The 14,534-nt window shown below is 43.1% G+C and overlaps 1 protein-coding gene across 1 annotated transcript in view; it reads right to left on the reverse strand.

Moving 5' to 3' along the window:
• The window catches only part of ADAM12 (ADAM metallopeptidase domain 12), a 659,141-nt gene that overhangs the window by 50,977 nt on the left and 593,630 nt on the right, over positions 1–14,534 (reverse strand). The window contains exon 17 of the mRNA XM_030202952.1: positions 4,699–4,776. Coding sequence (XP_030058812.1) covers positions 4,699–4,776 — 78 coding nt within the window. The remainder of the gene's footprint in view (positions 1–4,698; positions 4,777–14,534) is intronic.

Genomic DNA, 14,534 nt, shown 5'->3' on the forward strand with positions numbered 1-14,534 from the left:
CAGGAAATCACTAAAAACCTACCTGTTCAAAAAGGCATACCCCACCGACCCAACATAAATGCCTACACTCTGCAACACAACAAACCCAAAACTCGTAATGGACACTATACAACCTTTATTCTCTTCGACCCCCATTGTACCTGACACACATGCACCTTTATCCGACCACAACATCACCTTGTACTTGTTTCCCTACCGGACTAGGCGAATGCCTTTACAGTACTATGTAAGCCACATTGAGCCTGCAAATAGGTGGGAAAATGTGGGATACAAATGTAACAAATAAATAAAATAACATTTTCTGTAGTATACATGGGTGAAAGTACATGCTAGCAGCTTCTTAGCATGTATTTTTACACAATATATATGTAGGCATTCCTAGGGGTGGATTTAGGACTTACATACAACAGATACACTTTGCTGGGATGTTGGCGTGAACCTCCGATCATGTGTAATTTTCCAGGGATGTTAAGAAGTCAGATAGGCACATAAGTTCCATTAAAAAAAAATACCATTCAATTCACCTTTCCCCCTTCAAAATAATTTCTTAAATACATAGTAGACACTCCTACTTTTTCTAAATAGAATATTTTTTAAGATTCTGAAGTTTTTTGAAGGTTGGTCCAATCACCATTTATATTTATGAGAATCTGTCATAATTCTTCATAGGTCTTTCTTATAATTTTTTATATTTTCAAGGTATATTCAAAATAAGTATTTTAAATATACCTGAAATTTCCAAGAATGTCTGTGTGAGATGTTACCCTGAGCTCTTCAGGTATCAATACCCTGATGCAGCTTTAAGTGAAAAATGATCATATCGGGTGGCCCTAGGGGGCACTTGTAACAATTAAAAAAAAAGTTAACTACCTCTGAAGTCCATAGCGTCCTTCCCTTGGGTGCTGAGCCCACCAAATCTCCCCCAAAACCCACTCCCCACAACTCTACACCATTACCATAGCACTTATGGCTGAAGAGGGGCACCTAGATGTGGGTACAGTGGGTTTTAGGGGTGATTTGGAGGGCTCCCATTTACCACCACAAGTGTAACAGGTAGGAGGGTATGGGCCTGGGTCCACCTGGCTGAAGTCCACTGCACCCACTAACAACTGCTCCAGGGACCTGCATACTGCTGTCATAGAGCTGGGTATGACATTTGAGGCTGGCATACAGGCTGTAAAAAAAAATTTTTAAGTTGTTTTTTTTGGGTGGGAGGGGGTTAGTGACCACTGGGGGAGTCAGGGGTGGTCATCCCCGATTCTCTCCGGTGGTCATCTGGTCATTTAGGGCACTTTTTTGGGACTCAAATTCGCGCTAAAAATGCCTTTCTTTTTTCGATTATCGGCCGAGGACGCCCATCTCTCCTCGGCCGATAAACACGCCTCAATCCTGCCTTCACCACGCCTCCAACACGCCCCCGTCAACTTTGGCTGTTTCCGCAACGGAGTGCAGTTGAAGACGCCCAAAATCGGCTTTCGATTATACCGATTTGGGTGCCTACAGGAGAAAGACGCCCATCTCCAGATTTGGTTCGAAATATGGTTGTCTTTCTCTTTCGAAAATAAGGCGGATAGTCAGCTACCCGCTAATATTCAGAGCAAGGTAATCAGATATCGCCACTGAATATTAGCGCTCAGCAGCTAGCTTCTAATTGGCTATGTTGTGCGACTAAGCTGGTTAAGTGCAAATATTCAGCGCTAACCAGCTAAGTTTAGCAGTTAAGATAGGCCACATAAATAGAAGGCCTATTTTTAACTGCTAAGCACTTAACCGGTTAGGAGTCCTTTTACTATGGTGCACTGAAAAATGGCCTGTGCTGGTGTGGACGCATGTATTGGACGCACGGGGATCCATTTTTCAGCCCACCTGCAAAAAAGGCCTTTTCGTGCAGCAAAATAAAAATTGGTGTGTGTCCATTTTGGGCCTGAGACCTTACCACCAACCATTGACTTAGCGGTAAAGTCTCATGCATTAACCAGGCGGTAATTGTCAGTGTGCATACACTGCTGATTATCACCCGGTTACTGCCACGCGCCGGAAAATTTCTGGCGCGCGTAGTGGACGCATGTAAAAAATGAAATTATCGCCTGGGTCATGCAGTAGTCCCAAATTGGCTCACATTGGGTGCGCGTAGGCGCCTACATGGCTTAGTAAAAGGGCCCGTTATTGCTGAATATCAGCTTAACCGGTTAAGTTGCTGCTGACAAAACTGAAACCAGATATTCAATGCTGCTCACCTAATTGTGCTGCCTGCTATCAGCTGAATATCAGAGGGTATGTATTTATTTTATTTTTTTAATTTATTTGGATTTTGCTCACACCTTTTTCAGTAGTAGCTCAAGGTGAGTTACAATCAGGTATACTGAGTATTTCCCTGTCCCTGGAGGGCTCACAATCTAAGTTTGTATCTGAGGCAATGGAGGGTTTAAGTGACTTGCCCAGGATCACAAGGAGCAGCAGTGGGATTTGAATTGGCCTCCTTTGGATGTCAAGACTGGTGCTCTAATCACTAGGCCACTCCTCCACTTCTTTTGAATACACCTTGAAGATATAAAAAATATAAGAAGGACCTATGAAGAATTATGGCAGATGCTCATATATATATAAATGGTGATTGGAGCAACCCTCAAAAAATTGTAAACCTTTTAAAAATATTCTATTTAGAAATAGCAAAGTGCGTCTACTATCTATTTAAAATGTTATTTTGCAGGGGGAAAGGTGAATTGAATGGCATGTTCATGTTCCCCTGCTGAAGTAGTGAACTTTATAGCCTAAAGTATTTCCCTTTATAAAATAGGCATAGGGCTAGATTCTATATATGGCGCCTGAAAGTCCATGCGGAGAAAATTACACCTAAGCGTATTCTCTAAAGTATGCCTAAATTTTATAGAATAGAATAAACTTCCGCACAGTACATATAGTATTCGCTGGGCGGCTCACCACGTGACCAAATTTGGTCACATCCATTTAGGCCACGCTTTATTTGGTGTAAATCCCAACACCTAAAATAATGCAGACCCGGTATATTCTATAATAATACGCATAGATTTTAGAAACACCCACACCCGCCCCTTTTTCAACTATCAGGCTTATTTTCGAAAGTGATTGCCGGCGATCTTCCGACATAAATCAGGAGATGGCTGGCGATCTCTCAAAAGCGGCGAAATCGGTATAATCGAAAGCTGCTTTTTTGACACCATCGCTGCTTTCCCATCGCCGAGCCGGCGAAAGTTCAAGGGGGTATGTCGGCAGCGTAGCGAAGGCGGGACATGGGCGGGCATGGGCATGGCTACCAGATGGCCGGCTTTCGCGGATAATGGAAAAACAAAGCGGCGTTAATCAGTATTTTGCCGGGTTTACTTGGTCCTTTTAGTTTCACGACCAAGCCTCAAAAAGGTGCCCCAACTCACCAGATGACCACCGGAGGGAATAGGGGATGACTTCCCCATACTCCCTCAGTGGTCACCAACCCCCTCCCACACTAAAAAAATAAAAATAAAAACCTTTTTTGCCAGCCTGTATGCCAGCCTCAAATGTCATACCCAGCTCCCTGACAGCAGTATGCAAGTCCCTGGAGCAGTTTTTAATGGGTGCAGTCAGTGCACTTCAGGCAGGCAGACCCCGGTCCATCCCCCCCTACCTGTTACACTTGTGGTGCTAAGTGTTGAGCCCTCCAACCCCCCCACCCAAAACCCACTGTACCCACATGTAGGTGCCCCCTTCAGCCATAAGGGCTATGGTAATGGTGTAGAGTTGTGGGGAGTGGGTTTGGGGGGGGGGATTTGGGGGGCTCAGCACCCAAGGTAAGGGAGCTATGCACCTGGGAGCTATTTGTGCATTTAAAAAAAAATTTTAGAAGTGCCCCCTAGGGTGCCCGGTTGGTGTCCTGGCATGTGAGGGGGACCAGTGCACTACAAATGCTGGCTCCTCCCATGACCAAATGCCTTGGATTTCGCCAGGTTTGAGATGGCCGGCATTTTTTCCATTATTGCTGAAAAACAAAACCAGCGATCTCAAACCCAGCGAACTCTGGCATTTGGCTGGGCCAAACCGTATTATCGAAAGAAAAGATGGCTGGCCATCTTTTTCGATAATACGGTTCCGGCCAGCTGTTGCATCGCCGCCAAAATAGATCGCCAACGATCTATTTCGCCGGCACCATTCGATTATTCCCCTCTATGTGACTTAGGGCCCTGTTTACTAAGGTGCGCTAGCGTTTTTAGCGCATGCACAGAATTAGCGTGTGCTGTGTAGGTGCCCATAGAAATATTGTGGGTGCCTACACAGTTAGCGCGCGCTAAAAGCACTAACGCTCCTCTAGCGTGGCTTATTAAACGAGGCCCTTAGAATTTAGGAACACCAGGTTAAAGAATACACTTAGCGAGTTATGTGCATAAATCTCAGTTCATGCCAATTAGTGCTGATAATGGCTTGTTAACATCCAGTTAACAGTGCTGCTTAGCTAGTTACTCAATTAAGTTATACACATTGTCATAGAATACGCTTTGGTTTCTACGTGGATTTTCAGGCACCATATATAGAATCTGGGGAATTATGCACATTTTTTGTTGCACAGAGTGATTGTCCTGTTATAAAACTGCCCTCATAAAGCACGATATTAAGGCAAAAACAGCTTTTAGAATTGTCCTATTACTGAACTACATATTGATGGTTTGAAAATGCTCTGGTGATTCTTACTCCGTGTCCGTGGCATTTTGTGGCACAGTCATGAACACTGAAAGAACTGATATTTTGGCACTTGCGATTCAAGCACATCTGCAACAAAGAAGAAATACAATACAGTTTTAATACTGGTGCACAAACCTCAGTGCATACACAGGTTTACCTATAGACCGGGCTGTGCATTTAGTATAAAAGAGTTTTTATGTAGAAGAGGCCAACTGGAGATGAAAGTCATTTTCTCTGTGAAGTTTCTATGATGTACGGCTCATATGTGCTCAGTGTACTGGATATAATTAAATATCACACTCGTCTGAGACACTCTAAGTTACTGCAACAGAAAAACTAGGAGGACACATCTCTCAATGCAATGAAACCAAACAAAAAACAGCGATGTGGACGATGGAAGGCAGAAGATTCTTTATTACAAGTGCAAATGACTAGGCTTCAGTCACTGGGGAGACTTGATGTTCTGAAGGACTGGCAGAAAACTACGAAACCTTTATGTTTAAGCAGCTACTTCAAATTACCACTGGGTTGATGACCAGTGAACTAGAGCCTTGGAGACTGATCTTCTCTTTAGGACTCTCCAACAGGAGGCATGGAGAGATTAGAGCCTCAAAAATCTATATGCCCTTGGAACTGCAGCATACAGTCCACTAAGGGACTGGTTATGCTACACTATTAATATTTATGTCATGCCTATTATTCTCAATTGTCCGATTGGTTTTAATGATGGAAATCTGCTCACTGGAATTTAGACTGAGACCCTTAATGTCAGAAAAGCCAATATGAAGTCATGAGATAGTAACAACTTTTGTTTATGATCAACCTGGTGCGAATTTGAACAAGCTGATTAAACATAAAGGTTTCATAGTTTTCTGCCAGTCCTTCAGAACATCATCAAGTCTCCCCAGTGAAAGTACATTCATATGATTTTCTTGAGATCATCAAAATGCAGTGCGGAACATACACATTCTATATGCCATAAGGCTTTGCTCTTTTCTCCCCCCAGAGTTATAAAATTTGAAGCCAAGATTTAGCATCTTACACTAATGAGTATATGGCACCCCAGGCTGGCACAACCATGTGTATAAATGAGAGTGGGATGTTTGACCACGGAAATTCAAATCCTGGAGACAAGAATCTTAAAAAGCTTGTTTATTGATGAAAAGACTCGACACAACTGTTGTGTTTCGGCCGTCAGGCCTGCATCAGGAGTCTTGCTCAATAACGTGCTTTTTACGACACTCGATTTGTCTACTAGCAAGCTTATCACCAAAGGTCTTTCTAAAGACCCGTACAACAGATCATCACATCATGTGCTACCTACTGCACATATCAGCTGTTCTTCCTGGCATCTGAGACTCAATAAACAACACATTATTGAGCAAGACTCCTGATGCAGGCCTGACGGCCGAAACACAACAGTTGTGTCGAGTCTTTTCATCAATAAACAAGCTTTTTAAGATTCTTGTCTCCAGGATTTGAATTTCCGTGGTCAAACATCCCACTCTCATTTATACACATGGTTGTGCCAGCCTGGTCCTGGAGGCACCTCAACCACTCAGGTTTTCAGGATACCTACAATGAATATTCATGAGATAGATTTGCATGCAGTGGAGGCAGTGCATGCAAATCTCTCTCATAAATATGTAATGTGGGTATCCTGAAAACCTGACTGGCTAGGGTGCCTCCAGGACCAGGTTTGAGAACCACTGGTCTAGCCTGTTTTTCATCTCTATCTCCTTTCTTGCTTCCCTATCAGCCATTATCTCTTACTTCTTTTCAGCTGTCAAGACCAAAAACTGAAGATAAAAAAAAATTAAATATATCTTTCATGGTAAAGAGTTCCACGTCTTTGCAGACTGATGGAGAAATGAATTCTCATGAAATGACTTCAATTTCAATCCTTTCACAGAAGGAAAACACAAAAGAAAGCAGTCCGCGTTATGACGAAGACCGTAGGAACTCAATAATTGGATAGAAAAGCACAAATTCTCCGGTGAATATCCCTCTAAGAATTTAAAAACTAAGTAACAGCTCTCAAAGACAATCATTGCTGATCAATGAAGATTGATCAGCAATGGAGAAACATGATCATATTTGACTTCCTAAATACTAATCAAGGAGCTGTATTTTGTATTAACTGGATTCTATTCATTAATTTAAGCGAGAATCTGCATTCACTCACTGACTGTGCCCTCTATAACTTTAGCTACTGGCTACTGCTGATGTCAGAGGGAGCAGCACAGTAGTGGTTCCCACAGGGCAGCAAAACAAAGTGAAACTGCTTTGCTGCGACAGGTGTTCCAGATTGAATTGAATCATATGACATCACTTATATCTAGAACATTTATTCTTAGGTGTTTATATATTATAAAGTTAGATGTTTATTTTTTAGCTAATTAGTGGTTCTTTGAGGCTACAGGAAAGCAATGTTTATCTGTGTTTTTGTGCCCAGTAAATATTGCTCAGTATCTTTGTTGGTGGAAACAAATATTTACCTAAAATCAGAAGCCCTGCTTATGCCATTAGATTTTCTTCATTCCAGTAAAGGTTTGGGATTAGGATAAAACTGATTATACCACCTGCCTGAGCTGGCTGTAATAGTAAGAGCACAGTAATCTTTATATTGTCACAGACAGGATTCCACCCCTGTGGGGCAGCACTTTACAAAACCAGAACACTGTACCAGTGATTTCATAGTAAGAATCTTGAAAGGTAACTAAAACAATACAGGAACGTAAGACCTTTGAAGTCAAAATGATTGAATATTTTGACACCCACCAGACAGGACTTAACAAAGATCTGGGTTTTCTAGCTCATTATAAACCATACAATTGTACTGTTTTGTCACCCTCCTGTCTCCATGCATATCTCCCTGTCCCTCATCCACCCGACTCTTCCTGTCTCTCATCTATCCACCCCCATCCTGTTATACTGTCACTGGAATGCTTTGATGTTGCACTTATGTATACTGTCATCTACCAACATTTGCTTATTTCCGATCTGAAGAAGAAGGGCAACCTTCGAAAGCTAATCAAGAAATGTATTAAGTTATGTCCAATAAAAAAAGGTATCATCTTATTTTCTTTCCCATGTTTTAGTTAGTTTTATTTCTATTGATTATATTGTCACAAAAATAGGCAAGTGCATGAATATCTTCAGGCATTTTATAGAGAAAAGAAACAATAATAAGAGCTGAGTACATTTATGTTCATTAATTATTAGAACGTTTTTTTCCCCTGAACCAGCAGTTCATCCTGCTCCTTTTGGTTCCCAAATCAATTGGATCCAGGGCTGAGATTAGGCACCATGAACCTTCAGTTGCAAATACCTATGAATTTTATGTTCTTTTCTATCCTTCCCACCTTAATTTAGTCCAGGCATAAATGAGGGCTCCTTCTTGAATTCTGTCACTATGGACCTTAACTTCTCCACTAGTAGTCTGCATTGTGCATTGACTAGGACCACCCTCCTCCTTTTCCTAGGAATGCTAATGCTACCCCTGCTGTATCCCCAATGCTGTTTGACCTGGAGGAGGAAGAAGGAGTGGAGGAATGGCCTAATGGTTAGTGTAGCAGTTTGCGGACCTGGGAAACGGGGCTTGATTCCCGCTGCTGCCTGATGGTTGGTAGTGGGTTGAGATCCTGGGGAACCAGGTTCAATTCTCTGTGTGCTCCAATGTGAACCTGGGCAAGTCACTTAACCTTCCATTGCCCCAGGTACATCAGTAGTACAATATTCTAATTAGATTGGGAGCCCACTAGGGACAGACCTAGTACCTGTAAATGAAGCCATAAACTGCTTAGGTCTAAGCAGTATATAAATGCTGAAATGAAATACATTAGCTGGGAATCAACCCCCGGTCCCTTCTGCAGGAAACAGCCCAGCATGACCACAGAGTCACTAGGCCAGCCACAAGTAGGTGTTGCAAGTCTTTGGCTGAAGGAAGAATGATCAATTCATGTATTAAATTAAGTGGTGTGGTAGCCATGTTAGTCCACCTTTACAGGTAATAAATAGAAATAAATCAAAACAGAGAAAAGAAAATAAGATGATAGCTTTTTTATTGGACTAATTTAATACATTTCTGATTAGCTTTTGAAGGTAACCCTTCTTCTTCTTCAGATCAGAAATAAGGAAATAAGCAAATGTTGACAAATATCAGAATATTTATAAGAGATTTGAAACAGAAATTAGTGAAAAGCAAACTCTCAATACAAGCTTAAAAAGAAGAGAATGGCACCTAGCTGCAAACTGCGCCAGCATATCTCATAGAATCCCACAATCATTCACATGGGAAAAACATTTAGCATAAGGGGTTCCTTCACATGCTCATCCTCAAATGTGGTATATATCATTCAATGCAAAAAGTATGACGAAGGGTGCTATATTGGAGAAACAAGCCAGATGCTAAAGATGAGGCTCACTTTACATAGACACAATATTAAACATTCCAGTGCCAACTAGGATGCCACCTCTGTGGGACAGCACTTTACAAAACCAGAACACTGCATCAATTATCTTATGGTATGAATACTGAAAGGACATTTTAAGACAATTCACAAATGATGAAATATTTTGACACCCACCAGACAGGACTTAAAGATCTGGGCTTTCTATCCCACTATAACCATAAAGGTCTACTGCTTTGTCACTCTCTCCATCATTCTCTGTCTCTCACCCACCCAGCTCACCTATCCTACTCCTCCCTCTTCCTGTGAGAATGTTTTTGTGTTTCATTTATGTATTCTGATATTTGTCAACATTTCCTTATTTCCGATCTGAGGAAGAAGGGTTACCTTCGAAAGCTAATCAAAAAAGGTATCATGTTATTTTTTCTATGTTGTGATTTATTTTTATTTATTACTTGTATTAAATTACAAATTACCACGTGCCTGAGAAAAGAGCTTTCAGGAACATTCTTAAGCTGCAACTTACAAAACAGAACGGCATAGTAATCAAATGCACAGCTATGTGTTTTATAATCATTTCAGAAAGTTAAAACCATCCCTACTGATAGAGCTGAATGTTGAGAGATCAAAAATTATTAGCACCTCGTGGAAGCAGTATGAGCCATGCGTGTTTAAACAGCTTGCATAAGTGACAGTAATGAAAAGTTATTAAATTCAAGTTGACAAAGATACTATTAAAACGGAAACGGTTATTAGCATGCTGGGTCACAATCAGAGATATTTAGAAGCTTTACTTAGTTCTAAAGAATATGGTTTTGTTTAACATGAATAATAGTCACAGTCAGAAGGAAAAAAAAAACAGATGCGGCAGACAACAGGGATTTTTTCATCTGAGCAGTGGTTCCCTGGAGGGAGGGAAAGAGAGGAAGGAAATTACTCTGCGCTTGCATTGGTTTGCATGCATACAGAGTACGTGCTCTGATTACTACAATCTCTGCCATTTATATAGTCACCATTTATTGGTACATACCATTCTTAAGACACTTCAGGCCCTGTTTACTAAGGTGCGCTAGCGTTTTTAGCACGCGCTAATGCTAGAGAACCCCATATATTCCTACAAGTGTCTCTAGTGTTAGCGCACGCTAATTTTTAGCGCACACTAAAAACATTAGCAGCCCTACAGCACAGCTTAGTAAACAGAGCCCTGAATATAAAACTGGTATATTTAGAGTTGTCAATCTGAATACCTGTGTGGAATGTTTAAGGGGTCCTTTTACTAAGGTGCGCTGAAAAATGACCTGCGGTAGAGTAGGTGTGGGTTTTGTGCGTGCGCAGAATCATTTTTCTGTGCCACCTGTAAAAGAGGCCTTTTTTAAAAATTTTGCCGAAAATGGACGTGCAGCAAAATGAAAATTGCCGCATGTCTATTTTGGGTCTGAGACCTTACCACCAGCCCTTGACCTAGCAGTAAAGTCTCATGCAGTAACCGGGTGGTAATGACCTATGTGCGCCAAATGCCACTTGGCGTGTGTCCGATATGCGCATCAGAAAATAAAAATTATTTTTCGGCTGTGCGGCAAAAATGAAATTACAGCAAGAGTCATTCGGTAGCTGTGTGGTAACTCCATTTTGGCGCGCATTGGGTGCGTGTAGATGCTTACATGGCTTAGTAAAACGGCCCCTCAATTTCTATATTATGAGCCCTCGGTGCTGACACTTTCTGTATCAAACTATTTTTTAGTTTTGATTGTGACATTTAAATAAATGGCCTTACTATATATTCTCACATAAACGGGGGCCTCTAATTAGGTACCCCAAGGACACATGGTAGATGCCTAATCTATAATGGAAACTAGGCATCCATTATATTGATATTGTCAGTGGTCTTCATCTTAAAGCGTATGAGGACAGACTTAAAGATCTCAATATGAATTCTTTGGAAGAAAGGCAGGAGAGAGCAGATATGATAGAGACATTTAAATACTTAAGCGGCATAAATACACAGGAGGTTAGTCTTTTTTGATTGAAAGGAAGCTCTGGAATGAGGGGGCATGAAGGTGAATGGAGATGGACTCAGAAGTAACCTGAGGAGATATTTCACGGAAAGGGTGGTGAATTCATAGAACGGTGCCCCGGTGGAAGTGGTGGAGACAAAAACAGTATCTGAATTCAAGAGAGCTTAGGACAAGTACATAGGATTTCTAAGGGAGTGATAGGGAGAGTAGATGGCATGGATGGGCAGACTGGATAGGCCATGTGGGGGTCATGATTGAAAGGGGCGCCCAAGTTTTCCTGGGGCCATCCTCGCAGGACGGCCCCATGAAGGGGCAGGGGAAACTTGTATTATCGAAACAAGATGGGCGTCCATCTTTTGTTTAGATAATACAGTCGTCCTTAGAGATGGTCGACCCCAGTTTTTGGCGATAATGGAAACCGAGGACGCCCATCTCAGAAACGACCAAATACAAGCTCTTTGGTTGTGGTAGGAGCCAGCATTCGTAGTGCACTGGTCCCCCTGACATGCTAGGACACCAACCGGGCTCTCTAGGGGCACTGCAGTGGACTTCAGAAATTGCTCCCAGGTGTATAGCTCCCTTACCTTGTGTGCTGAGCCCCCCAACCCCCCCAAAAAACCCACTCCCCACAACTGTGCACCACTACCATAAACCTCATGGGTGAAGGGGGACACCTAGATGTGGGTACAGTGGATTTCTGGTGGGTTTTGAAGGGCTCACATTTACCACCACAAGTGTAACAGGTAGGGGGGATGGGCCTGGGTCCGCCTGCCTGAAGTGCACTGCACCCACTAAAACTGCTCCAGGGACCTGCATACTGCTGTCATGGAGCTGAGTATGACATTTGAGGCTGGCATATTTTCACTGGTGTAAATGGATGCGTGTAGTTTTAGATGCTGAGATATCAACTAAATGTATTCTAGGCACTGATTGCAGCACAGGTTTTTTAGGTGCCATATATAGAATTTCCCCCTATGTGTGCAAGTGGCAGCCTTCCCATATCCCACCCATCTATACATTCTCCCTTCCAAAAACATGCTAATGTTTATAAAATAGATCTTAGGTGGAATATTGGCATGTACATGCACAGATGCTAGCATTGTAACCATTTAGGCGCACAGGGTAGGTTCTATATATTGGTGCCTAAGTGTATTCTATAATCGGTGCCTAGATTTAGGACTGATGCTAGAATACGCTTATTTGATATTTCAGCGCCTAAATCTACGCGCATCTATTTACACCAATGAAAACACAGCACAAATCCCAGCGTGAAGATTTAAACGCACTGGGCCATATTCAGTGGCGTTCCGAGGGGCGCTGACACCCGGGGCGGATTGCCGATGCACCCCCCCCCGTGCAGCGTGATCCCCCCCGGTGAAGGGACACCCCCCACCCTGGTGAAAGAACCCCCCCCGGGTGCACGCCGCTGGGGGGGGTGCTGTGCGCCGGTCAGCGTCGTTGGTTTCCATGCTCCCTCTGCCCCGGAACAGGTTACTTCCTGTTCCGGGGCAGAGGGAGCATGGAAAACAATGACGCTGACCGGCGCGCGGCACCCCCCCAGTGGCGTGCACCCGGGGCGGACCGCCCCCACCACCCGCCCCCTTGGTACGCCACTGGCCATATTCTATAACTAGGCATGTAAATTTCAGAACACCCATGAAATACCCTTTGACTCCGGGGTCTTCCTGCAGGGGCAGTGACGTGGAGGGGAGAGGAGGAGCGGCTGCAGTGACGACAGCCAATGCCAGATGGCTGTCTACGTAGCCGCGTTTCAGGTTAAAAATCTTTTTTTGGCTTTTTTCTTTTTGTATCGGCCGCTGCTGCTCCACAGGAGAAGCAGCAGCGGCTAGACAGCGTTAGTATTGGCGGCTGCGGGTGGCGAGGGAGTTGATGTGCCCGGGGAGGGGGGGGGGGTAGGGCTTTGGTGATGCATCAAGGGGGGGTAGGGGCTTGGGTGCTGCGCCGGGGCAGAGGGGCTTAGGTGTTGCGCCGAGGGGGGGCACTGAGAGCTGATTGGGAGGCAGGGGGAGGAGTAGGGAAACACGCTCCGTGTGTTTCCCTACTCCTCCCCTTGCCTGGGAATCAGCTGTCAGTGAAATCACTGACGTCAGTGCATTCTAAACTGCCTAGCAGACCACCTCCGAGGGAGCCACGGTACCAGGCACATTAGAACGCTGGAGGTGAGAATTATTATATAGGACTAGTAAAAAAGGCCCGTTTCTTAATGCAATGAAACGGGCACTAGCAATGTAATGAGTTCCTGCCATTAATGTTTCCACAGTTGTATTCTGAATATAATTGTTGTTTACATGTGTAAGATTTCTTTATATACAATATTTTTTGTGTAAACTGTGTTACAATGTGGTAAAAGATTTCCTTGTTCAGGCCCTTCAATCAGTTTAACAATCACATCAGAAGATCTTCTTACTCGTGAGAATGCAACATACAGTTGCCCATGTGAGAGACTGAGAGTGACAGTGTGTTTTACAGACAGTGTAAGAGAGAGATACACAGAGTGATTTTGTGTGTGTGTGTGTGTGTGTGTGTGAGTGACAAAGTGATTAAATGTTTGTCTTCCCTTCCTGTGCACTTGCCTCCACTGAGATTCGTACCTCCCTGTATATGATTGTTTGTTAGAGATTCAATCCAATTCACTTCCCTCCTCCAAGTTCCGTTCTGTCTGATTGGTTCTTCATTCCTGTGACGTCACGTTTGTTTGCTTGGCAACTATGCAGCATTCCGTTTCCTTGACGTAAGGGCGGGGACAGTGAGAGCTAATGAAACGCTAAACTACAGACTTACGAACCCTACACTGCCACAGTGCCACAGAGTCAGCTTCAGAATGTTGGAGGTGCTTTTTATTATATAGGATATAGTGCCAAAAAGTCAGCGCTGAAAAAAATGCACTTAGCGCTATTTTATAAACCTCGCCTAAAGTTAGGCACGGTTTATAGAATATGCATAGTGCCCATTCCCGCAACTAAAATTTAGGTGTGACTATTTACATCAACTAAAACCTGGTGGAAATGTCCTGTGCCTAACTTAGGTGCAGATCGGGCATATTCTATAACAGTGCGCATAATTTTTAGAAATGCCCATGATCCGCTCATGCCCCTCCCGTGGCCATGCCACCTTTTAAGATCTGCGTGTTTGAATTTACAAGCACCATTTTACGGAATACACTTAGAAAGTTAAGGGTGTAAATTCTAATTAATGCCAATTAGTGCCAATAATTGTTTGTTAGTGGCAAATTATCGGCGCCAATTAGCTTGTTAAGCAATTAAGTTGTGCATGCAAATCAGCTACTCGCATTGATTTGTGTGCACAACTTTAGTCACCGTTTATAGAATCTGGGGGATAAGGTGCATGTGAATATTAGCTCCTAATTTAGGGAATTGGTTCACAAGGAAGCTCACTA

This window comes from Microcaecilia unicolor, chromosome 5, assembly GCF_901765095.1.
Source record: "Microcaecilia unicolor chromosome 5, aMicUni1.1, whole genome shotgun sequence".
Lineage (NCBI taxonomy): Eukaryota > Metazoa > Chordata > Amphibia > Gymnophiona > Siphonopidae > Microcaecilia > Microcaecilia unicolor.